We start from the raw sequence: 26,409 nt of genomic DNA, 5'->3' as shown, positions 1-26,409 counted from the left end.
AAGTTTGGCTTATTTTATTCAATCTTTTGTTATAATTATCATAATTGCACTTTAAGTGCCACTTTATATAACTTTTTACTTATATATATTATAAATGACATTCATAGAATTGTATTGCATATTGTATAACATCAGATAATATCCATGTTCAACCCATGGTAAGCAAGGACAGCCTTTAATAGTACAATGAATAATGAACTTTCCTATTGTACCTACTGTAAATGTTACTGTACTACACTGTCTGTCTGAAATGTTAAGTGACTAATAATTAATAATTAATTGATTCATAAATAAACAATACATTTTTTACATGTTGTTGACTATACAGTGGAGGCTGTTTTTAAAGAACAGCATTCTCATTAAACATGCATGTTTAATGTATTGTATGTATTGATGTATTGTATACTCGATAAAAACATCTACTATGAAGATTTTCAGAATATTAACGGGAATTAATTATTAATGAGTTTCGAGTTTGATTGCTTCTAGATATTAAAGAGCAACTGATCATGAAAGTTGAATTTAATCTAACTGTTACCTGATGTCCCATTTCCATAATATAATATAATATAATACATTTAGCCACGCAATTACTTGTTGTCTCAGTCTGAAACTATGCTGGAATTGCTGTTTTTTAATTTGTTTTACAACTGAATTTTACCCGTCTTTCATTTCTATCAGCACATCTCCTCTGATGGCCTCCTTCTTAAAACAGTTAAGATTACTTCTCTGGAAAAATGGCCTCAGTGTCATTCGGCAGCCCGTGAGTAAACCTACACACTTGGACAACAACAACAAAAAACCTAATGCTCAGATTCAAATGATAATGTCGGCATTGTTTTTGTGGAGCTCTGTATGTTTAGTTTTTTTTTTTTGCTAAAATGTAACCATCCAGACTCTTCCCAACACGTATGTTCATAGTGAATGTTGAAATGTAAAATCAAATACTTGCACACCTTTGGTTAGCTGATCTGCTGTAACGAAAAATAAGTTAACAAGCGCAGTTTTATAAGTAATCCATCCGAGTCCAGTTATTGGTTCTGATGTGATTTGTAATGATTAATAACCATGTACAATTTGTTTGTTCATTTTTTTTCAGACCTGGTCGCTGGCTCTTCTTGTCTGGCCACTTGTGATCTTTATTATCTTGGCAATCACCCGTTCACAGTTTCCACCAAAACTCAGAGACACATGTATGTACCTCTATAACACATCATCAAAGGAAGTCATTTTGTCAAGTTTGTTGTGACCTCGGTGGCGTGACTGAAGGCATTCTGAGATAGATTTGGTGTAACGTTATGTTTAAGGTTCTGGGCTTCTGACAAAAGAGATGCAGGTTTGGTCCTGAGAATTTCATCGTAAGCTGTGGAGTTAATGAGTTCACAGTTCTGCGTTATTACTATTATGCCCTTGAGCAAAACACTTATTCTCAGGTTATCCCTTTGGGACTGTCATTGCTGTAACTTCCATAAGCTGAAGTGTGTCTGCAAGGAACAGTAACAATGCTGATGGTTTGATTCATAGCTTGACGGAAACGTGTAGCTGAATATATTAGCTTACTTTTCCTGATTTTATTTAAAAAGATCTTAAGCAGGCTTATGCCATCTCTTGAGAACATTTGATGTTATCCACCGTGTCATGCTTGGGAATGCTCTAGACTAGTGTTTTATTTCTGTCCGTGGTACATAATAGATAGCCAACTGCTAATCTCCCAATCTATTTTATTCTTGTATAATGTTTAATTATCCATATGCCTCCAGTTTTTAAAAAAATACGATGTGGGATTAACTGGTAAAAAGACGTATTCTGTGAATTTACGTTGTCTTTCTTCTTGAGATGACAGTCCTTTGGGAGTTTTCTGTTATTTCTCATCTTTCTCTTGAGGACTGGGTTGTTAGGCCCGGTCTTTCCCATAAGTAGCTCCCTTATGCCTTGCACTGTTCTGTAAAGGCAGACTCTGTTTGTCTAATTGTATATCTGTCCATAGAAACTCGAAACTCATTTGATAATATGAGAAAACAAAGCTTCCCTGCTAATAAGGAACGTTCTCAGAACTTTGGCTTTATATGCGCTAGCTTAGGATGGATCAGAGAACATTTAAAAGTGGCTTTCCACGATTAATGTTTTCTTTAACATTCACATAACCGAGAAAACGTGTTTTTAAGGGCAAGATTTGCGCTAGTGAAAAAACATCTTTTGGCATTAAAATAGAATTGTCAGGATTAGAGACAGTGAAACATTAGCACTAAATAAGGCATGGATAGAGTTATTTTGAGCCTGACCTTACTTAATATTCAATAGTTAAAAAGCTCGTCTTTCAGATGTAAAATGTATAGGAGGAAAGTGTTAAAATGAATCATGCTCATATGATTTACTAACGATTACTAATATTTGCTCCTTTACTTAACAACTGAAAAAAACATGTCTTAAAGCAAGCGGTAATTTGGTAGATTGCACTTTTCATTATGGATATGTTCTGGCTGTGTCTTTTGTTCAATGTTCAAAATGTTCAAAAGTTCAGTGAACATTCAGAAATAATAGTTTTGAATGAATGGATCCATTTTTGGTCAAAACATCTATTTTTGGTCAAATCTTAGTATACTTGTACAAATCTGTGACTGAACATAACATTTGGTTATGATAATAATCACATCTGTAATTAAACTTTAACACATAAATGACTAAATGCGGCAGTTCTTTTCAGTAAATCCTCAAGTTAACGAAATTCTCTCTATGCATTTCAAATTATTTGTGTACTTGTCACACCCTAAGCAGATTATGCCATGTTGATTTTATTTATTTCTCTATAGTTTGTCATTGGTTTTGGTTCATTTAAGCACTGTTTGCTGGACAAACATTGCATAAGGGTATTAATTCTACAGTATGAAACCTTTTAAGTGGTCACCTGTAGTCTAAAGACTATTGTGTTTGTTTCAATGAAAGTCCTATACCGTAAAACCAGAGAGGAAAATCAAACATTTTCCCTCTCTGGGGAGAGAAAAACCAACCCAAGTTGAGAAAACATAATTTACATCTCAATTGTTTTTTCCCAGACAGCAAGTGGAGAGCAAACGTAGACATTTGCTGGTTTGATTTTTCTCCTGAGTATAAGTATCTACAGTATTAATGTGTCTAGCCTGGGGTTTCAGAGGACAAACAGTGCCACAAAGTCTGCTCAGATTTGCCAAGACACCATATTTTGCAGTCAGATTTCAATATGAACTTTATTTTGCAAAATCATATGGGATTTTCTAAACAAATCTACCGCTTTTAAATGTTAGGTGTCACTTCGACAGATAACTTTTGCTTGATTAGTTTATTGTAAGCAATTTTAATTGATTTTGAAAAAAGGTAAATGTTGGAGGATGTTAATAAATGTCGATATCTTGTCACCTTTGAGGCTTTTAAATTCATGATTATTGCACGTGAGGTCATCTGTATACTAGTGAACCTATACAAGTTGACTAAATAAACTTTTAGCACGTACATATGCATACACACACAAAATGTAGAGTGCTCTCTTCCTAGAAAGCAAAGCAAAATATTAGATGACTCATCTTGCTCTCACGGGTGTATACACATTTTTATCCAAGCAACCATCTCTTTAGAATGAGAACTTAAACAACCTACCATTGTTTAGCAACAGAAAATGTTTCTGTAGAAAAAAGATTTGTCTAAGTCAGATTTCAGTCGAAAATATATCAATATATATCACCAATAGAACAGATTTGTAGAAATATAGCATTCTATCACTTGCCTCAGAATTCAAACATCTGACAAAAACGTCTTAATATTCTACAAGTAATCCACATGACTCCAGTCCATCAATTAATTTTTTGGGAAAAGTTGCACATTTGTGATGCTTTTAACTTTAAGCTGTTGCTTCTGGCTAAAATGCAAGCCCTCTATCGGTTATATTGCTTTTCATGAATTAGGATACATATTTTGGCCAGAAGTGACAGTTTAAAGTTAAAATGCCTTGTTGGAACACAGCTTTTAACTTCACGAGACGATAACTGATTTCCCCAATTAACGTTCCTCAATTAAGAGGAAATTAGTTTAAATTAATAAACAAATTTCCCCAAATCTGTTTAAAATATCTAACATTCTATATGATGTTCTGCTGATTTAATTTGGCTGAACTATTCCTTTAGCTATATATAAAAACTCTGCACTGTTTCTTTCAGGCTATGTGGCACCTAGAAACCTTCCGAGCACTGGGTTCTTCCCTTTCCTGCAGACACTCATGTGTAACACCGACAGTACATGCACCGGCAAATCCTACCTAAAAGAAGGACAGCCCAAATTATACTGGTACACAGGCCATCGCCAGCGCAGGGATGCAGAATCTCACAGGTAACGCACGTGCAAAATAACATACACTCAGAAATAAAGGTACAAAAGCTGTCACTGGGGCTGCACCTTTTTAAACGTTACATGTTTGTACCTACATTTTGATACCTTAAAGGTGCATATTAGTACCTAATGTATACCTAATAGGTAGAAAAAGTGTATTATTTGGAATTATTTATTTCAACTATTTATTATAACTATTTGGATTTATTAATTTCGGACTTCTGACAACTTTTTGAGCAATTTTTCAGGGCAACTTTTGTTTTTAGTTTTAATGTGATCAAATGTCAAGATTAATGGTGATATTTCTGAGTATGTGCTGTAGATGTCTCAAAAAAGATAGCTCAGATCAGAATGACAATGGCCACACCTGTAGGCTGATGCGTCACTGTTGAGATAATAATGGACTTCATGGCAAAACACTGCACCTCCTATGACATCACTGTCCCCTTTGCCTTAGTCAGTATTCATAAAGCTAAGAAATCTCTTATTTGGTCAGTTGATCAGTAAAAGCTTTTGGCTGCTGTATAGAGAAATGTTGACTAAACCTGTTTGTTCAACAGGCCTTTTACTGCCGTGTGTATCGTGTCCAAGTTGTGTCAATAATGTTTAGTCAAACCCCATTGTCGCTGAAGAATGTTTGGTGAAATGGAAACTTTTGCATGCTATTTTTCTTTAACGCAAACACAAAAACAAACAAACTGTAAATATGTCTACTTAAAATGCGGTACTTCTTAAAAAATATTTTTGATATTAAATCGCATGATTATAAGTAATGAAATGTTTGTGTGAAGCACTGTGGTAGAAAACGTGCTATATAGTTTAAAATGAGTTAATTTAGATGATCTGCCTGTCATCAAAAAAACACAAAAGGATTGAAAAATCAAACCTTTTCCATATATTTAGGTTAGCATTTGATACCCTTGCTTACAAATGAATATGTAAATTAATTAAGTTAAAAAAAGATATTAATTACATTTAGGTATTAAAAGTTGTTCATATAGAAAAAAATAGCTAAAAGCATGTAAGCATGAAAGAGCAAATATTACAATCAATTTTGTTAGTTTAGTTAGTTCACACTGTTTTGCTTTAGCATACACCACCGCAGATTTTATTGAGGATTTGAAAAAATACGTACATTTAAAAATAAGGGGATGGCAAAAACTCCCATGGCAGCATTCCTTCTTTTCGGCTTCCTTTTATTAATTCAGTTTCTTTGTGCAACCTGAACAAACTCTCTACCGGCTCATACTGTGTAGGAGGGTTTAAATTCACAGGAATTCTTTGTGTAGTATTTTACCTAGTTATCATTAAATAGTGCTTTGTTGTTCAATGCCTTTTAATAATCTGTGTATCATGTTACTTTTTTGTATGGGCTTGTGCAAAGACGTCAGCATTTACATAACCTTATGCTGTGTACATAACTATATTGTAACCATATTCTATATTTTAAGTAAAAAAATGTTGTCCTTTGACAAAAGTTTAATTTTAGTTTAACCTTTGTTAATTATAGTTCTTGTACTGTATACCCATGGTCTTTTTTATATTTCAGTATACCAACACTGTTTCATGGTCTACCTCCACTGGCCCATCTACAGAAGGGAGGACTGATTCACTCAATCCTTAAACGGGATACATCAAATCCAGAGCTCCTAAAGCTGTGGGATAGGATGCTCAGTACGTACAGTCTTTTAATGCAAAGCCACTCAGTGTCAAAGAATTGATGACGTATCAGTTTCTAAGATTATTATTTTAACTATATTACAAATTTCTTTAAGATTCCAGCTTTCAAAACGACCCCAATGTCACTTCAGTCATGCAAACTTTTAACAACACCGCACTGGTTGATGAGGTTAGTGATGAGTGTTTTCTGTATTGTTGACACATCCATGTACCAGTTATGTATCAGATCTGCCATATTTTATTTGATTGTGTTTTACTTTTATATGACAATATGTAAAAGGTTTTATAGACAATACAAAACATCATCATATAAGTTGAAAAGTAATCATTATAATTTGAGTGCATATTTTATCATGCAGTATGGTTGCTTAAAAGGATAGTTCACCCTCGTCATTTACTTGCCTGTATGTTGATACAAACCTGCATCAATTTTTTTCTTCTTTTGAACACAAAAGAAGATGTTCTGAAGAATGTTGATAACTAAACATTCGCTGGTAGTCCCTTTCCACGTTATTTGTTTCCAGCAACTGTTTGGTTGTAAACATTCTTCAAAATAACATTCATCAATGTCGTGTTGCTTACGTGTTTCTTTCCCCTTTGTTGTAGACAATGGAGTCAGTTTGGGAATCTGTGAGCGTCTTGAAAAAATCCTTATGCAGCTTCTCCATTACCGCCATCAACACATCAGCCAGTACCCAGGATCTCTTAAACCAAGGTTTAATAAACTTCTGCAGCTCCAACGACACTGTTCTGGAAGCATCCTTGCTCACCTTGAACCAGGTAGGGTCAGACCTCCCACAATGGTCATAATCTTTCAGTCCAGTCACATTATGCCCACACATGTCCAATAAAAGAGTCATTAAATCAGTCATGAGAAATCACTTTGATGTTCATCTGTTTACTTGTGTGGGTTGCCAGGTGCTGACAGAAATGCTGCTCAATAACCCGACAGAAGTACTGGGATATCTCGGAGGGACTGTGGTGGTCCTAGATATGCTTCAAAAGGAGACGTCAGTGTGGGACTTCCTACTAGGCCTGCCTGATCTCTTCCTAAAGCCCACAGATGAGGAAATACTAAATGCCGGAGCAGAGGAATTAAAAGATCTTAAAAAGTGAGTGTGCGGCTCACAATTGCTCACATACACTAAAATTCAAGAGATCAGACTTGTTTTTATTAATTATTCTATTCAGACAGGATGCTTATAATGCTACAAAAGACTTTTGTTTCAAATAAATTCTGTTCCCTTTCTATCCAAGGAATTGCATCACAGTTTCCACAAAAATATTGCTGTTTTCCATATTAAAATAACCAGACGTTTTTCTTAAAGGGGTCATGAACTTATCAGGATTTTTAAGTAGTAACAATAATTTAAAAAAATCATAATTTAGGACTAACAGTTGTGTATGTTTGGCAGCCTACATTCTTTATAGCTGGACACTGCAGTGATTTAGGTTAAAAATGCTTATATATGAATATGCATATGAAGCGATCTAATAACAGTCAGACGAATCTGTAATGAAAAATCAGTCACACTGGTGTGACATTACTCTCATTTTTATTTTTTCTAAGAATCCTTTATCAAACTGTGCTTTGTTGTAAACAAATCTGGGTAAAACTTTATTTTAAGGTGTCCGTAACACAGAATAATTACCTAGTACTTATTAGTAGCCATTGTACTTACATAAAACAAAATGTACTTACCATGTAACTAAGTTATAGAATTTACATTTTATAATTATGTAGATGCAATAGGCTGATGCTGTTACACATTTGTAACAGACCGAGTTTGTTACACAGCTACTTATGTAACCTAAAGATTGTCACATATGTGTTTGGAAACTTTATACAATAGAATTATAAATTTAAGTACACCGACATAAACTACTTAAAGTGTACTTCTTGTGTATCTATACTGTACATCTTATCCAGCTGCAACTTAGTTTGATGTAACCCATTAGTTTAGAGCTTAAATACACGTAATAACTTTATAATTACATTAAAATTTCAGAATATTACAGCATTAGCTACTTAAAATAAAGTATGTCAAAATAGTACTTAAACGTAAATAGCTGTGACTCGGTCTGTTACAAATGTGTAACAGTAGCTGCCTGTTACATCTACATAACTACAAACTGTAATTGGAGCCTGTTCCATAACTTAGTTACATGAAAGTGCAATGGCTACTGCTGAGTACCCGATTAGAAAATTACTCTGTATGACACCTTAAAATAAAGTGTTAAATATGAAGTGAACAAAAGAAGGAGTTCTTGAGCTGTTCATAGATGAACAAGAGTTTTGTAATTTACAGAATTTTTTTTAAGGATAAAGGGATTTTTGATTTCTGGGTTCATGAACCAGAGAATGATTAGAATACTTTCTGAAGAATCACGTAACACTGAAGGCCGTGTGTGTATTTTGTGCACTGGAAATTTCAGCCAAATCGATTCCTATTTACTTCTTGTTCATGTTTTTTTGGTTTGACAATTGCTCAACATGGTTTCCTTAAATCACTCGGATGTGTATATGCAAAGCAAATTCCCTTTGTCTGTGGTTTACATGTTTGTAATTTTTGGGTTTGTTGACTGGTTTCAAAGAATCTAAGCTTTTCTTGTTTGCATTTAGTGCCTTGACCTTTCTCCAGAAGGCTTTCCCTCAGACCAACATCTCTACTGCTGACTCAGATCCAGTCATCACTAAAGGCATTGACTTTCTCAACTACATGAGTGCTTGGAAAGGGAGAGGTATGTTGAAGATGACTTACTGAACATGTTTTGCAAGCTGCTTTTTAAAGCACTTCCCTAATTAAAAGCATTTCTTTAATTATAAGGCAAAGTCTATTCCAGTGCCTATGCTTATTTGCAGCAGTAGTCAACAATACATTGCATGTGTAAAAATTATATATATTTTTTAATGTAAAAAAAAATTAAGATATTAAGTAAATAGCATATTACTCACAGGCTGCTTTGGGTTGTTTTTGGTGATCAGTCAGATCAGTCAGGGAAATGTATTCAGTATTTAGGGAAGAGTACATGCCTCATTTTAAATTAATCATGGGTCTTCAACTAGGCCAACATGTGATGACCCTTATGTTGTTCCAAACCTGTATTTATTGCAGAACTGTTTCAAAGAATACAGAAGATTCTAGACTCATATAAACAAAAACATAAAGTTACCACCAAGTTTCAGAAAGGACAGAAAAGTCACCCTTAAGGTAGCATGAAGTGACTCTGGCTTTTTTTTGCTCATAAAAGTGGTTCTAATTTGTCACCTGTACATGTTAAGCTTATTGGATGAGGGTTTTTTTTATTAGAGAAGTATAAACAGGGAAGGTTGTCGTACAGAACTTATGGTTACTAACATTCTTAACAATAAGAAAAGGTTGCTTGCTGCCAGGTTGCTTACTGTCTTTGGGGAGATGATTATTAGGGGATTTAGAGACCAATGAGTCTATTGTTAAAACCAGTCTGGACTACTTGTTTTATGTGCACCACACCCTGTTTTATAAAAGGTGAGCATCTTACTTGGCAAGATAAATGATTATCATCGCATGACAATTACAGTCTGCTCTCAAAAAAAGAAAGCTGAGTAAATTTTGTGCTTAAAACTTGTGTGTATTTTTTATTGTTAAAGTGCTTTTTGAAAATCCCTGTTTAATACGCACAGATATTTATATTCAAGCCATTCATAGGTTGCTTAGACTTAGACATAGATCTGCTTAGACATAGGTTGTTTGAATATTGGGGGGCAAGGGAGTGTTTCGGAAACTGCATTTTTTTCATTCCATTTGTCATGCTACAGACACAGAAATGACACACTTTAAAATTACCCAACTCTCTAAAATTATGTCAAGCATGTTCCTCAAAATTTTTCAGTGTCTTAAAACTTTTAAGTGTTTTAAAAATCTGGCCGCTTCAGGAGTTCTCATGTGTCAAAATTACAGTCAAATTTTTCTCTCATTTTAAACAGATGTGCATTTCAAACTGAGTGATGTTGTGACCCCAAGCAGCATTGCCCTACTTAACTCAGACATAAAGGACCTTATCAACCAAATCCAGATTCCTCTCGATAAGGTAGGCCTTTCATGGTCGCTCAGTGCTGGTTCTTTGTTAAAAAAAGGAGTGTTTATTCAACTATGTGCTTAAATCCAACAGCACCGTAGACTTTGAAAAAATAAATTACTTTGAAACCCTGTTTTTTAAACACTTAAATTTAAGTTTGTCCACAAACTACATCTAATAGTGCAAATGCATGCATCAGAAGTTGTCTTGTGTATTTTTTGTTTCGTAAAAGTCATGAACATTTCCAGCAGTGTCACATCTACCACATATAATACTCTGCAAGTTGTATTTCGTGATTCTTCTTTATTTTGTATTACAATTGATTTCACTTCAGTTTGGTGTTACTAAGTTAATAACAACACAATACCCTAACATTAACCTCTTGAGTTTAATTTACTTGTAAAGACTTTTGTCATATGGAGAAATGGCATAAATTGACAAAATGACAGCTTGATTAACAATGACGCAAAAACAAAAAGACTGTTCACAAAAGATATATTGCATAATTTTTCCACATAGGGATTATCATTTAATGCCCCAAGGCTGCTTACGTAGGCTAGGCTTCAGGAGAACCAACCCAGCTGTTTTATATTGTTTGAAGAATGGAGGTTTATACTATATAAACAAACACGAGTAACTACACATTAATTCACATATATTTTCATCTTCGCAGATTCCAGTGCTGTTCAATTTGGAAGACTTTCGTACCTTTTTGTGTGACCAAAACATCATTGCATCCTATTGCTGGAGTTGGGAAGTGGGCAAGGTATTTGAAGGGATAAATACATGGAAAGTTATTGAACAGGTACATTTTTTATATATAGGTATCTACAAATGCTACTAATCCTTTTCTAATTTTAGAAATAGACCATATTAAATTACACTTCCTTCTTGGACTTTACTCACCTGTGTAGTAGTTGAGAGGGTAATTTATGCAGTTTCTTGGTATCTTGTGGAAATAAACACACAAACGTCAGCTGCGCTTGTTACCTTGGAATCCAGCTCAGTCTAAGCATAACAGCCCTGAGACTGATTGCAATAAAAAGTATGTATAATGCAGCAGTCCTCAGGGAACACCAATTAGTTACTCCCCTCAATCCACAATGATATCCAATCACCATGATTTTAAATTTCAAAAGTCATGCAGCTTAGACACATTGACTATTACTTACAAATATTACATACTATATTTAGAACAAACCCATTTGCATGTCTTTTACTCTGTGTTAGTTTTAAATTATTCATGCTGTTTTAATACTGTAAATGTTTCTAGAAGTAACATCTTCATATCTCGTCCGTACAGGTGCTGTTGACATGGAGTCAGACCTCTGCCTCGGCAGACTTGGCCTTCACTGAGGATGTTTTCAGTACCTTGCTTGGCCTAGTCTCTCCGTCGAGTCTGGATGCTGTTCTCAAACACACCAGGTCCCAGCGCAGCAGTGACGCTCAACCACAGAGCCTTGGGGAACAATTGTATGTCAACCTAGACTATTTTGCATGCTTTTAGATAGAATTAGATGCAGTAATTAAACGTGAAATTGATCTGTTTTGGATCCATTTTCCAAAACAATTGATCCATTTTCCTTTTGGATCTGTGCTTCACATGAAGTGATGACCCAACACAGTATTGAACCCAAATTTATTGTATGGGTTGTACTTTCTCTTACCTCTCTATCCTTGTTTGCTGTTGCTGGCAATGAGTGCATGTCACGCAAAAAGTACATGTCACACAACCTGTGTGTGGTGAAATCTCCTTTGGTTATGCCATGTGACAGATTAATTTGTGCTCGAATATCATATAGTTTGCTTCCAGGATGCAGTTTTTTTAGTTGGAAAATTTTTTAATCAGTCAGAATGTACAGTTTTTTCACCTGCACTGTGAAAATGCTTATAATCGCTGGTTAAAAAATAGAGGTTATTGTTCAACTCTTTTAAAAATTTTATTCTTACTGCCATTCCCTGCTGGTTCAGCTGATAAAGGTTTTTCGAAGGTCTTGAACCAAAAGTCCAACCTATTCATCATTTTCCCCTACAGAGTCTTAGGAATAAGTAGTACAGCATTTGATTTTCTACAAGGCATGCCTGGCTGGGAATACATTCAGACTTTCATGCTGGTTGGCCATTCATCCATGCAGGTGGCGAGAGTTGCAATGGAAGTACAGCGACGTATGTACCAGCATGTGCAGAGAATTATGCAATGCAAACAACTTCTAATGCTTCCAATGCACAGATTACCTAAATGATCATTATCTGTTTCACAGCATTCATTGATGTGGTCCTGAGGGATGCCAAGTATGTCCAGGAGGCCTTCCTTTCTCTAATGCAGAATGAGACCTTTGCTAAGGCCTGGGCTGACCATGGCGTGACCTCTATTGTGCAAACCGTGGCCAATGTGGGTAAAAATGCTTCTTATGGTTTTCATTAAAGTCATAATTTGTCATATTGGGTGTCCTCTAATATTTTCCTACAGGTTCTAGAGGGTCACACTAACTGCAAAGACCTTTCGTCTCCATGGGCTTGGATGTCAACATACAGCTCTATAGACTTTCAGTTGTGGTACACTCTAGTTTGTGCTGGGAATGACACAAGTCTTGAGGAAATGCTGTCACCATCACTCTTGCCAGTAACTGAAAAGGTAAGGGAGTGTATTTAAAAGTGATGGCTTCAACAAAAAAATGAAATTAACTATTGCACGGCTGCCTAAACTAACTGTGTTTGCACAGGTCCATCAGTTGGTTAGTGCTGTGAATGGAGCTGTACTGTACAATGTCACACCCTCAGTCCTTATGGCAGAGTGGAATAGCCTATACACAACAGCCTCGGAGTATGTCACTGCCCTCCAGAACTTGCAAACGGTGCTTAATGAGAGCTATTTTGCAGCTTGGATCCCTGAGAAAATTTCAGTCGGGTTGTCCCAGATTCTGTTGTCCAGGTCAGAAACCTAGTGATTGTCAGTAACTATTATATGACAAGGAAGTTGCTTGTTTAGAATTCTATCAAATACTGAACCAAACTACTACTGTCTCTGTAGAACTAAAGCTCTGTCTAGCTAAGTACATTAATCACTTATTAAATGCATTTTATACTTTTTTCTTTTATAATTTTTTTGTTTTTATTATGTGTGAAACAGGGCTACTGGTACAATTGAGAATATGGGTTCTCTGCTAGAGAACAGCTATCTGTGGCCCTCCATGGAACCATATTTCCATATGGCTTATTGGATTTTAACTTACGAACCTAATGCCACTGCATCGCCAAACTGTGAGTCTAAAAAATGATGACTATTAGCTTGTAATGAAATGCAAGTTTATTGATATGAAATATATGTAACTTTGACAATGTATGACAAAAGTGTTGTCATTTCCAGTTAATCTGTCATGTTGCATTATCAGAATTTATGTATTTCAGCCATATTATAAATAATATGCAGTGAATTGTATACACCTTTTGCAGGCACACTTCTTCCATCTGCCTTTACCTGTCAAACTGGCTTTACCTGGGAAACAGCTGTTCCACTGATTCATTCTTTGATCTCTGAAGTTTCAAGAGAACCGGACAGCCTGTTAAGGTAGTAATTATATTCTGCAAAATTAGCAAAGTATTTTTATATTCATCTTTACTATTATGTGCATTCTTGATATTGAAAATGTGATACTGAAAAGTCCCATTAGTGATACAATATAGATTATGTTGTTATAGACAATGACTTTCAATTCCACCTTTTTTTGTTTGATTTTAGACCTCTCCAGGGGACAGTAGCTCTCCTCCAAAACAGTTACATGCCACTTTTGCAACAAGTGATTACCAGTGGCCTATCAGGTCAATTCCTTGGTAGTGACATGTCACTTCAAGACTTGTTGATGGACCTCATTAATACAGCTGATAAAGAAATTCAGCTGCTCTCCAACATTCAGTCCACACAGGAGTTTAACACTCAGCTCTCACTCACTCTGTTAAATGACATCATGGCAGCTTTTGGTCTGGGGCAGCTAGAGAACCTGCTCTCAGGTGGTTCCCAAACAACCAGCATGCACCCAGTCATCATGAACATCCTCCAGGTCTTGAACAATTCGTCCATCCAGATGCTAAATGTAGAGGATAGTTTTGCAGTTCTTCAAGCTATTTTGAGCCAACTTGGAGCCATCTTGCCTCCTGAGCAGCAGTATCAGTTAGAAGCAGGGCTAAATAGGACTCATACCCTCATTCAAGATCTGGAAATTTGTTCAGCTCTTGGCCAGGACTGTGTTGCTGAAGTTCAGAATGTTTTTGATGCTCTTGGAGCAATGCTTGCATTTGACATAAATGCCACCATCACAATGACACCTCTTCAGGGTAACATGACTCTCCCTGTTGTGCTTGATGTTCTCGCTCTGCTTCTGCCATGGAACATGTCACGGCCAGCAGTAGCCTCAGTGGAAATTTTCAGCAAGATTCAGTATCTCCTTGAGCAGGCTTATGCATCTTCTCCTGTGTTCAACATCAGTCAAGTTCTGCAATCCTCCAATCTCACTATTTTTGAATTAGAGCAAGTCAATTCAGTAATCCATTCTAACTGGTCAGCATCTGTACAGCAGACTCTGAATATGGCCATGCTACTTCCACAATGCATGAACACACAAACCGCACAGTCTCTGCAAAAGCCCTCTGCTAATGGACAGGCAGAATGTGTCCTTCAGCTTATCCAGACTGCTTCAGGTTTGCTTGGAGTAATACCTGTGGCTGAGAATGCTCAAATGACTCTTAATAATTGGCTTAACATTGTTTCAGTAGAATATCAGAAAGTAAATAACATGTCCAGTTCTGGGTCTGACTCATTTGCACTGATGGAAGAGGTGCTGATAACAACACTGTCAGCTATTAGACAAAACCTCAATAGTTTTGGTGTGGGGAACAACACTGATATTACAAATGAGCTCAACATTTTGGAAAATCTCTTGAAAAAGGTAATCAGAGAACATTACCCATACCACACATTTAACTCCACATTGATGGTACAGGGACAGTATGCACAGAAGGTGTATGGAGAAATCACACTGTGGTATTTAAACAAGCTTGGAAATGCAACTAGTGGCAGTATGTTTGCAGAGATTCTCCATCAACTGAAACGCATGACTGAAATGCAGGTGGCACTCATCAGTGCAGAAGCAGATATGATGACGCTAACAATGAATCATATCCAGAACTTAACCTATCTAAGGCTTCCTCTGGAAGGTGAAGATCTTGTACAAGTTGCCAACACAATCATGACCATGCTGCAAGATGAGCTGGCATTAATTAAAGGAAATCTTGAGATACAACAGGTGTTCTATGATTCTCAAGACTCCCCAATGAACATTAGCATTCCTGCTGAAATTGAAGCTCAGATCAGGACCTACCTCAGCTTGACAAAAAAGTGGATCACTAACCCACAAGTGATGATGGCACTTGCTAGAATTTTCAAATGGGAAACTAGCTCTGTAAATATTACAACACCTGCAAAAGATCTTGAACAGCTCCTCCAAGCCTTGACTCCTCTACTGCATCCTAAAGATAGAGAGACCCTTGTTGTTGTTGACCAGTTCTCTCAGGCAGTAAACTATGCTCTACAGGTTGCTAGCACTGATGGTGGTGTCCAAAGTGAAAACTTCTCAGAAGCCATCATCAGTGCCATGAGAGTGGTTCTGAAGAATTTTTCTAATGAAACTGGAGCTCTACATCAGGATGTGGTTAACAATATTCTTGATGCTTTCAACAGCTTCCTTCAGCTGATCCTAAACCCCAATATGAACCCCAATGTCCAAGCTAGCACCCTCACACAGGAGATTATACAGATGGTAGAGGGAGTGATTCATACCCTTTTACCAGCAGAGGCAGCCGAAGTGTTGGTTCCCATTAAAAACACCATTTTGTCCTATCTGAATAACATCTCACAACCTGCTGGATTTGATCATTGGAATGAACTGTAAGTGTAGAGAATATGTATGTGTTGCGTATTGTTTTTTTTTTCTCTCAGTTTCACTCTTGCTGTCTAAACACATTTTTTATATTGTTGTTTATGTTTATCTGGAAAAGAGATGACAGTTGCACTGATGCTCTTTTTATTTTTTAGCATTAGAAACATGATGTCAGAGCTTCGCAATTCCCTGTCATCAAACAACACAGCGCAGCCCATCATATCAATGATAATAAACGTCACAGAAAGCCTTCTGAGCTCAACTGATGGCAGTTTGACCAAGAACTGGATCATTAACCAACAACTGACTATGGCACTTGCTGCAATCTTCAAGGGGAATGTTAGCGCTGTAGATCTTGCAGCAGCTGGGGTGAATCTTGACCAACTTTTGCAAGCCGTTGCCCCCCTATTATCCACTGAAGACAAAACCTTCCTTGTCATTGCTGAACAGTTCTCTGAGGCAGTGAGCTATGCTCTACAGGTGGCTAGCACTGATGGTGGTGTCGCAAGTGAAAACTTCACAGAAGCCGTCATCAATGCTGTAAAAGTGGTTTTGGAGAGTATTTCAAACAAAACTGAAGCTCTATCTCAGGATGTGATTAACAAGGTTGTAGGTGCTTTCAGTGGTTCACTTCAGCTGATCCTGAACACCAATGTGAGCAATGCCCAAGCTAGCACCCTCGCACAGGAGACTATACAAATGGTAGAGGGAGTGATTCATACCCTTTTGCCAGCAGAGGCAGCCGAAGTGTTGGTTCCCATTAAGAACACCATTTTGTCCTATCTAAATAACATCTCACAACCTGCTGGGTTTGATCATTGGAATGAACTGTAAGTATAGACACTATATATTTTTTGCTTATTGTTCATTCTGTCTTTGTGCATGCTTCACTCACATTTTCTAATATAATCTGAATATAATATATATATATATATATATATATATATATATATATATATATATATATATATATATAGAGAGAGAGAGAGAGAAAGAGAGAGAGAGAGAGAGAGAGAGAGAGAGAGAGTTTTTTTTAGTTGTCACAGTCAATGCTGTTTTTCTTTTTTAGCATTGTCAATGTGATGACAGACCTTCAGAATTCCCTACCATCAAACAACACAGCTCAGCCCATCATAATAATGATAGTCAAGGTCACAGAAAACCTTCTGAGCTCAGCGGAAAGCAACTTGACCAAGGAATGGATCATTAACCAAAAACTGACAATGGCACTTGCTGCAATCATCCAGGGGAATGTTAGCGCTGTAGATCTTGCAGCAGCTGGGGTGAATCTTGATCAACTTTTGGAAGCCATGTCTCAACTACTATCTCCTGAGGACAGAGCCTACATTGCTGTAGCTGAACAATTCTCTGAGGCAGTGAGCTATGCTCTACAGGTGGCTAGCACTGATGGTGGTGTCGGAAGTGAAAACTTCACAGAAGCCATCATCAATGCTGTAAAAGTGGTTCTGGAGGGTATATCAAACAAAACTGAAGCTCTACCTCAGGATGTGATTAACAAGGTTGTAGGTGTTTTCAGTGGTTCACTTCAGCTGATCCTGAACACCAATGTGAGCAATGGCCAAGCTAGCACCCTCGCACAGGAGACCATACAGATGGTAGAGGGAGTGATTCATACCCTTTTACCAGCAGAGGCAGTCGAAGTGTTGGTTCCCATTAAAAACACCATTTTGTCCTATCTGAATAACATCTCACAACCTGCTGGATTTGATCATTGGAATGAACTGTAAGTGCAGACACTATATATTTGTTGCTTATTGTTCGTTCTCTCTTTGTGTATGCTTCACTCATGTTTTCTAATAGAATTTGTATGTGCATATATATATATATATAGAGAGAGAGAGAGCATGTTTTTTTACATTGTCACAGTTAAGCTAATGCTGTTTTTCTTTTTTAGCATTATGAATGTGATGACAGACCTTCAGAATTCCCTACCATCAAACAACACAGCTCAGCCCATCATATCAATGATAGTCAAAGTCACAGAAAACTTTCTGGGCTCAGCTGGAGGCAACTTGACCAAGGAATGGATCATTAACCAAAAACTGACAATGGCACTTGCTGCACTCTTCCAGGGGAATGTTAGCGCTGTAGATCTTGCAGCAGCTGGGGTAAATCTTGATCAACTTTTGCAAGCCATGTCCCAACTACTATCCCCTGTGGACAAAGCCTACCTTGCTGTTGCTGAAGAGTTCTCTGAGGCAGTGAACTATGCTCTACAGGTGGCAAGCACTGATGGTGGTGTCAGAAGTGAAAACTTCACAGAAGCTGTCATCAATGCTGTAAAAGTGGTTCTGGAGGGTATTTCAAACAAAACTGAAGCTCTATCTCAGGATGTGATTAACATGGTTGTAGGTGCTTTCAGTGGTTCACTTCAGCTGATCCTGAACACCAATGTGAGCAATGCCCAAGCTAGCACCCTCGCACAGGAGACCATACAAATGGTAGAGGGAGTGATTCATACCCTTTTACCAGCAGAGGCAGCCGAAGTGTTGGCTCCCATTAAGAACACCATTTTGTCCTATCTGAATAACATCTCACAACCTGCTGGATTTGATCAATGGAATGAACTGTAAGTGTAGACACTATATATTTATTGTTTATTGTTCGGTCTCTCTTTGTATATGCCTCACTCACATTTACTAATATCATTTGAATGTGCATATATATATATATATATATATATATATATATATATATATATATATATATATATATATATATAGTTCATAGTTCAGTCATTAAAATTGTAGATGCCACAGGCTGACAGGTTGTTAATGTAACTGATGACATTCAGAGAGTTAAATGACTTGATTGGTTCATGCTGCATATGCAACCAATGAGCTTACTGCCTTGTATTTTTAAGGCTCGCTAGCATTTATTTCAGATTTCTGCAGCACACTTTCAGAGTTCCTGTGAAACCCTCCGCCTTCTGTAGTTTCACCTGTATAGATCTGCTACAGGTTATTTTATATGCTATTTTTGCAGCAACAGTATGTCTTAAATACTCACTGCACAATATTACAATATACATTGGCATTAGAAAGTTCTTGTACTTGCTTGCAGTGGCACCAATAATCAATAACTACAGCAATTACCCACATCAGCAGCAATTCAGCAGCAGCATAGATTATATATTTTGCCAAGACCAAATAAATTAACATTATCATCATATCCATCCTCATGCTAAAATCTTCTGAGAGTTATCATTATTTAAATATATGCACGCTCTATGTATATTTGGTGAAACTGTCACCGTTGTACTGATGCACTTTTTCTTTTTTAGCATTGTGAATGTGATGACAGAGCTTCAGAATTCCCTACCATCAAACAACACAGCTCAGCCCATCATATCAATGATAGTCAAGGTCACAGAAAACTTTCTGAGCTCAGCTGGAGGCAACTTGACCAAGGAATGGATCATTAACCAAAAACTGACAATGGCACTTGCTGCATTCTTCCAGGGGAATGTTAGCGCTGTAGATCTTGCAGCAGCTGGGGTGAATCTTGATCAACTTTTGCAATCCATGACCCAACTACTATCCCCTGAGGACAGAGCCTACATTGCTGTAGCTGAACAGTTCTCTGAGACAGTGAACTATGCTCTACAGGTTGCTAGCACTGATGGTGGTGTCGCAAGTGAAAACTTCACAGAAGCCGTCATCAATGCTGTAAAAGTGGTTCTGGAGAGTATTTCAAACAAAACTGAAGCTCTACCTCAGGATGTGATTAACAAGGTTGTAGGTGCTTTCAGTGGTTCACTTCAGCTGATCCTGAACACCAACGTGAGCAATGCCCAAGCTAGCACCCTCGCACAGGAGACTATACAGATGGTAGAGGGAGTGATTCATACCCTTTTACCAGCAGAGGCAGCCGAAGTGTTGGTTCCCATTAAGAACACCATTTTGTCCTATCTAAATAACATCTCACAACCTGCTGGATTTGATCATTGGAATGAACTGTAAGTGTAGACACTATATATTTGTTCTTGCTTTTTTTTCCTTTCTTTCCATCTCATTTTCTAATCTCATTTGTGTTTGCACTGTGTAACTAATTAGTCATGAAAAAACAATGCGATTACCATATTTTAACGCAGTTAACACACTGACCCTGCTCCCAGACCTACACGTCAGCTTACATTTCATACATTTGACTGTTGAAAAATATGATGCAGGTTATATGATCCCATAAGCGAAGTTATGCTCTCAAGTTCAAGATAATGAGGCAAAAATGCCCCTTTATGTTTTTTTGTCTCTTATTTTTATGGGTCTTTCAACTCTCATGTATTCACCCTGAGACACTCATTTCAACCCATTCACATGTTCTCATACCACATACACCTTGTATTTCTTATTCTGAGAAATAAGGCATAACTTGTCCTGCTATAATTAATGGACGGATATGGAGGGAAGCTCTCTGCTGATTTCATAGCTGTGTCAAATTATATAGAGTTAAAGAATACCTACCAGCCAATCAGAAATTATAATGTTGTTGTTTTTACATAATTATGTAATTCCACTGCAGGGGTGTTCAAAACAGAGATAGAGAGAGAGAATGAGAGAGTTGTTGTAAGTATGTTGTAAGTGTTTAAAGCACATTTTGATGACTGGATGTCAGAGGTAGAATGCTCGCACTTAAAGAATTGTGGCTTCCCCACTCAAATGCAGATGTAGACTAAGTGTTCTCCATGGTGGGTTTGAACAAAACCAAGACTAGGAGCAGTTTGGTTCTGCACAGAATGCTGCCATGATGGTGAAACTGACTGGTGTTGAGTCACAGTGCTTCCAGTGGGAGCCCCCCCTACCATGTCATCAAGGCATCAAAATGTGCAACAAACATAACAGTAAAAAAAGTTCATAAGCTGAAATGTGCTCTCTCTCTCTTCTTCTATCTTTCACACACACGCAAAATATCCGCAATTGCACTATATGTGTACAGTATGTATATTAAGCAATGCTTTTCAGTTGGCTCATTTGTGGCCTAATATCTTTTTATTTTTTGCCATAAATTACAGACTGTAGGCTACAGTTGAGATTTTAAACAACACACACACAGACACACACACAAACACACACACATACACACACACACACACACACACACACACACACACACACACACACACACACACACACACACATATATATATATATATATATATATATATATATATATATATATATATATATTAGGTCTGCCCCACAATACTCAACTAACTTAGTTGACCAGAAAATGCTTGGTCGAATAAATTAACATAATCATCATATCCATCACCATGCTAAAATCTTAAAAAATATTCACACTCTATGTATATTTGGAGAAATTGCTCCTTTTCTTTTTTAGCGTTGTGAATGTGTAGACACTATATATTTGTTGCTTATTGTTCGTTCTCTCTTTGTGTATGCTTCACTCCCATTTTCTAATATCACTTGTATGTGCACATATATTTTGCATGTTTTTTTTTAATTGTCACAGAAAAAACTGATGCTCTTTTTCCTTTTTTTTAGGATCATGAATGTGATGACAGACCTTCAAAATTCCTTACCATCAAACAACACAGCTCAGCCCATCATATCAATGATAGTCAAGGTCACAGAAAACCTTCTGAGCTCAGCTGAAGGCAACTTGGCCAAGGACTGCATCATTAACCAAAAACTGACAATGGCACTTGCTGCATTCTTCCAGGGGAATGTTAGCGCTGTAGATCTTGCAGCAGCTGGGGTAAATCTTGATCAACTTTTGCAAGCCACGTCTCAACTACTATCCCCTGAGGACAGAGCCTACATTTCTGTAGCTGAAGAGTTCTCTGAAGCAGTGAGCTATGCTCTACAGGTGGCTAGCACTGATGGTGGTGTCGCAAGTGAAAACTTCACAGAAGCCATCATCAATGCTGTAAAAGTAGTTCTGGAGAGTATTTCAAACAAAACTGAAGCTCTACCTCAGGATGTGATTAACAAGGTTGCAGGTGCTTTCAGTGGTTCACTTCAGCTGATCCTGAACACCAATGTGAGCAATGCCCAAGCTAGCACCCTCGCACAGGAGACTATACAGATGGTAGAGGGAGTGATTCATACCCTTTTACCAGCAGAGGCAGCCGAAGTATTGGTTCCCATTAAGAACACCATTTTGTTCTATCTGAATAACATCTCACAACCTGCTGGATTTGATCAATGGAATGAACTGTAAGTGTAGACACTATATTTTTTGCTTATTGTTCGTTCTCTCTTTGTGTATGCTTCACTCACATTTTCTAATATCATTTGTATGTGCATGTATATATATATATATATATATATATATATATATATATATATATATATATAGATAGCATGTTTTTTTTAATTGTCACAGTTATTCTGATGCTCTTTTTTTTAGCATTATGAATGTGATGACAGACCTTCAGAATTCCCTACCATCAAACAGCACAGCTCAGCCCATCATATCAATGATAGTCAAGGTCACAGAAACCTTTCTGAGCTCAGCTGGAGGCAACTTGACTAAGGACTGGATCATTAACCAAAAACTGACAACGGTACTTGCTGCAATCTTCCAGGCCAATGTTAACGCTGTAGATCTTGCAGCAGCTGGGGTGAATCTTGACCAACTGTTGCAAGCCACGTCTCAACTACTATCCCCTGAGGACAGAGCCTACATTGCTGTTGCTGAAGAGTTCTCTCAGGTGGTGAACAATGCTCTACAGGTGGCTAGCACTGATGGTGGTGTCCAAAGTGGAAACTTCACAGAAGCCATCATCAATGCTGTAAAAGTGGTTCTGGAGAGTATTTCAAACAAAACTGAAGCTCTACCTCAGGATGTGATTAACAAGGTTGTAGATGCTTTCAGTGGTTCACTTCAGCTGATCCTGAACACCAATGTGAGCAATGCCCAAGCTAGCACCCTCGCACAGGAGACTATACAGATGGTAGAGGGAGTGATTCATACCCTTTTACCAGCAGAGGCAGCCGAAGTATTGGTTCCCATTAAGAACACCATTTTGTTCTATCTGAATAACATCTCACAACCTGCTGGATTTGATCTTTGGAATGAACTGTAAGTGTAGACACTGTATACTGTATTTGTTGCTTATTGTTCCTTCTCTCATTGTTTATGTTTCACTCACATATTTTTTTTAAATGTCACAGTTAAACGAATGCTCTTTTTCTTTTTTAGCATTGTGAATATGATGACAGACCTTCAAAATTCCCTACCATCAAACAACACAGCTCTGCCCATCATATCAATGATAATAAAGGTCACAGAAAACCTTTTGAGCTTAGCTGAAGGCAACCTGACCAAAGACTGGATTATTAACCAAAAACTGACAATGGCACTTGCTGCAGTCATCCAGGGGAATGTAGATCTTGCAGCAGCTGGGTTGAATCTTGACCAACTTTTGCAAGGCACGTCTGCCCTAGTCTCCCCTGAGGACAGAGCCTACATTGCTGTTGCTGAGCGGGTGTCCCAGACACTAAACTATGCTCTACAGGTTGCTAGCAATGATGGTGGTGTCCAAAGTGAAAACTTCACAGAAGCTGTCATTAGTGCTGTGAGAGTGGTTCTAGAGAGTATTTGTAGTGAAACTGGAGTTCTACACCAGGATGTGGTTGACCATATTCTTGGTGCTTTTAATGGTTCACTTAAGCTGATTCTGAACCCCAAAATATATTACATGCAAGCTAACCACTTCACACAGGAGACTTTACAGATGCATGTGGGAGCTCTTCAAGGCCTTTTACCAGCAGAAGTGGCTGAGGTGTTGGTTCCCATGAAAAACAGTGTTTTAATGTATTTGCAGACCATCTCACAATCTGCTGGACCTGACAAATGGAATGAAGTGTAAGTATGGGCTATATATTGTTGTATGTATACTGTATATTTGTATATTGTTGTATGTATACCATATATACAGTGTATATATATATATATATATATATATATATATATATATATATATATATATATATATATATATATATATATAGTATATACTCTGTATTTATTTGTGTATGCACAGGTAATGACAGTTGGTGTTTCTTTTTAATTTTTAGCATTGTGAATGTAATGACAGAGCTTCAGAATTCACTGCCATCAAACAACACAGCTCAGCCCATCATATCTGTGATTCTCAAGATCACAGAGTATATTCTAAACTCAAATGAAGGTAAGTTTACTGTATGGTGTTTTGGGGATTTATTGGATTTATTGGGATTTACTTTTTTTAATTCAATTTTATTTAATTTATTTAACTTTTTAATTTTATTTTTTATTCAGTCAAGTTGTCATAGATATATGTACCATATATTTTTTGCAGGATATACAAATGTGTGGCACAACTTCAGTCTTGGCAACCTAAATGAAATAACAGAACAGGTAAATTGCTTTTATTGTCCAAGACCTGTTATTGACAGCTCCTTCACATTTTTTTCACAAAAAAATACGATGCAATTAACAGACACACAAATATAAGTCTTATGTATACTTGTATCAACCATGTAACTTTTTTGTGATGCAACAGCTTACAGTCTTTCTGGGCTCTATGTCACCATTCATGAACGAATCCACCCAGACTGTTGCAGAATCTGTAGGTGTACTGGTCCAGATCCTTTCCGGCAGTGCTGACCAGCTGACCTTTGACAGGTAAGATTCATTTATATAGTCAGTCATAGAGAATCCCTGATAATTCTGACCATGTTTAAGATGAACACTGATACAATAGTTGTTGGACCGGTCTAGAGAATGACTAATGAGTTTCTTCTCACACTGAAGATCTGACAAGCTTTATTTTTTTTACATTTGTTCTTTTTTTGTCAGTGCAAACAACATATTTCAAAAGCTGAGTTTGATGAGTTGATGTATGTTATCCAACCATTTTCTACACTTAAATGACTTTTAAATTAAGAAATCAGAGGCAGAAATGTCAGAGGCAGTCGATTAGTCTGTCACCTCACGATTCCAGCACAAACGATCAGTAGGTGTGATACTACTTGCCCAAATTGAGCTGTTTAGGCTTTAATAGGAATGCCAATTAAATCAGTTGATTAAATTCTGCTACATTGATCAGGATGGAGAAAGTTCTTCAGAATCCCAGAGCATTAATATATTAAAAATCACACATATGTTTACATTCATGCATTTGCAGAATGCCTTCTTCCAAAGTGACTTTTAATGCATGCATACTTAAAGACTCAGTTTTGAATGTTAAATATGAATGTGTTTGTTGAATAACAGGTTGGAGAATATGTTGGCTGCTCTGTTTTCAACATTCAAAGGTACTCCTGTGTGGGATTCATTGCCATCTGTCGTGTCCACAATTCAGCAAGCTATTGTCAACAGTGCTCACAACATGCAGGCACAAACAGGTGAGAAAAGCAAAGCCTTACTGGTGAATTCAGCTGCAAAAGAGTTGAGTTGAGGTTTGTTCAGGTTTACAGACTTTTTCTTTAATATCTGAACCGTATGTGTCTAATACAAGTGCTTTATTCTCCTCAGAGCTCCTCCACAACCTCCAGCAGCCATTGTCCAGCCTTTTGTCAAGCATTTTTCAAGTTATGAACACAAGCAGTTTCACTGCTCACTCCTTTGTTGGTGGATTGCCACAGGCCCTTGTGTCAACTGCAGAAGCTGCTCTGCAGGTTAGAACAACATTCCTATCTACTGATGTGATTAAGATATGTATACAGATATTTCTGAAACAATGTGAAGAATGTATTTTTGCATATAAAAGAGGGTTGGTGAGCTGGGATTTTTATATAATGCAACTAAGACTTGTTGAGAAATGGTTGACCTTATCATTTATGACAAATACCCCATCAAGTCATGTGCATGATACTGTGTTCTCGGCAGAAGAAAGAGTGACATTATGTAATAATGGAAAGTTTTTTTTTTTTTTTTTTTTTTACAGTGGTTGCCTTTAGAACACTATTTCACTAGCCATTTTAAATAACTTGATTTTATCTTAAATTTCATTGGCTGAGAAAACCTTTTTCTGAGTACTGTAATTTTTACCTAATGCTAACCTAAATGAGTAACAGAAACCAAAAAAAATGTGAATTTGAAAGGTTTCCCTAGCACTAACTTGTTAAAAAAAATATCTCTTTTTATTAGTAAGGACAAGATATCATAGTAATGTACTATGTTTTTAATCAGGCACTAAGGAGATTGTATCTTCATAGCATAACCTGGTGTTGGTTGTTAATTAGTTTTTTGTGCGTTTCCAAACAGCCACAGGCATTATTAAGTAAATGTGTTTGGGAAATGTTCTGATTTTTTTCTGAAATGAATACAACAACCTTGGCCCAAAAGGCACACTCAGTGTGCCAAGAACCGTATAAATCACAGATAAACAGCTAGACATTAGGTGCTA

The 26,409-nt window shown here is 37.0% G+C and overlaps 1 protein-coding gene across 4 annotated transcripts in view; it reads left to right on the top strand.

Moving 5' to 3' along the window:
• abca12 (ATP-binding cassette, sub-family A (ABC1), member 12) overlaps positions 1–26,409 on the top strand; it is a 65,634-nt gene that overhangs the window by 490 nt on the left and 38,735 nt on the right. The window contains exons 2-31 of one of the 4 annotated variants that reach the window (XM_043248799.1): positions 682–763; positions 1,100–1,193; positions 4,188–4,356; positions 5,906–6,030; positions 6,132–6,205; positions 6,643–6,816; positions 6,955–7,148; positions 8,660–8,778; positions 10,004–10,107; positions 10,769–10,900; positions 11,399–11,568; positions 12,131–12,261; positions 12,357–12,487; positions 12,566–12,730; positions 12,819–13,027; positions 13,226–13,356; positions 13,549–13,663; positions 13,835–16,036; positions 16,184–16,858; positions 17,098–17,772; positions 17,944–18,618; positions 19,333–20,007; positions 21,554–22,228; positions 22,422–23,096; positions 23,217–23,882; positions 24,095–24,207; positions 24,358–24,416; positions 24,562–24,683; positions 25,275–25,405; positions 25,536–25,678. In XM_043248799.1, the coding sequence (XP_043104734.1) occupies positions 695–763; positions 1,100–1,193; positions 4,188–4,356; positions 5,906–6,030; positions 6,132–6,205; positions 6,643–6,816; positions 6,955–7,148; positions 8,660–8,778; positions 10,004–10,107; positions 10,769–10,900; positions 11,399–11,568; positions 12,131–12,261; positions 12,357–12,487; positions 12,566–12,730; positions 12,819–13,027; positions 13,226–13,356; positions 13,549–13,663; positions 13,835–16,036; positions 16,184–16,858; positions 17,098–17,772; positions 17,944–18,618; positions 19,333–20,007; positions 21,554–22,228; positions 22,422–23,096; positions 23,217–23,882; positions 24,095–24,207; positions 24,358–24,416; positions 24,562–24,683; positions 25,275–25,405; positions 25,536–25,678 (9,792 nt within the window). In that variant the 5' untranslated portion in view covers positions 682–694. The remainder of the gene's footprint in view (positions 1–681; positions 764–1,099; positions 1,194–4,187; positions 4,357–5,905; positions 6,031–6,131; positions 6,206–6,642; positions 6,817–6,954; positions 7,149–8,659; positions 8,779–10,003; positions 10,108–10,768; positions 10,901–11,398; positions 11,569–12,130; positions 12,262–12,356; positions 12,488–12,565; positions 12,731–12,818; positions 13,028–13,225; positions 13,357–13,548; positions 13,664–13,834; positions 16,037–16,183; positions 16,859–17,097; positions 17,773–17,943; positions 18,619–19,332; positions 20,008–21,553; positions 22,229–22,421; positions 23,097–23,216; positions 23,883–24,094; positions 24,208–24,357; positions 24,417–24,561; positions 24,684–25,274; positions 25,406–25,535; positions 25,679–26,409) is intronic. The other 3 variants (XM_043248801.1, XM_043248803.1, XM_043248802.1) reach the window with 3 other exon arrangements.

Source organism: Puntigrus tetrazona, chromosome 9, assembly GCF_018831695.1.
Source record: "Puntigrus tetrazona isolate hp1 chromosome 9, ASM1883169v1, whole genome shotgun sequence".
In the NCBI taxonomy this organism is placed as follows: Eukaryota; Metazoa; Chordata; class Actinopteri; order Cypriniformes; family Cyprinidae; genus Puntigrus; species Puntigrus tetrazona.
This window is presented reverse-complemented; position numbering and strand designations above follow the sequence as displayed.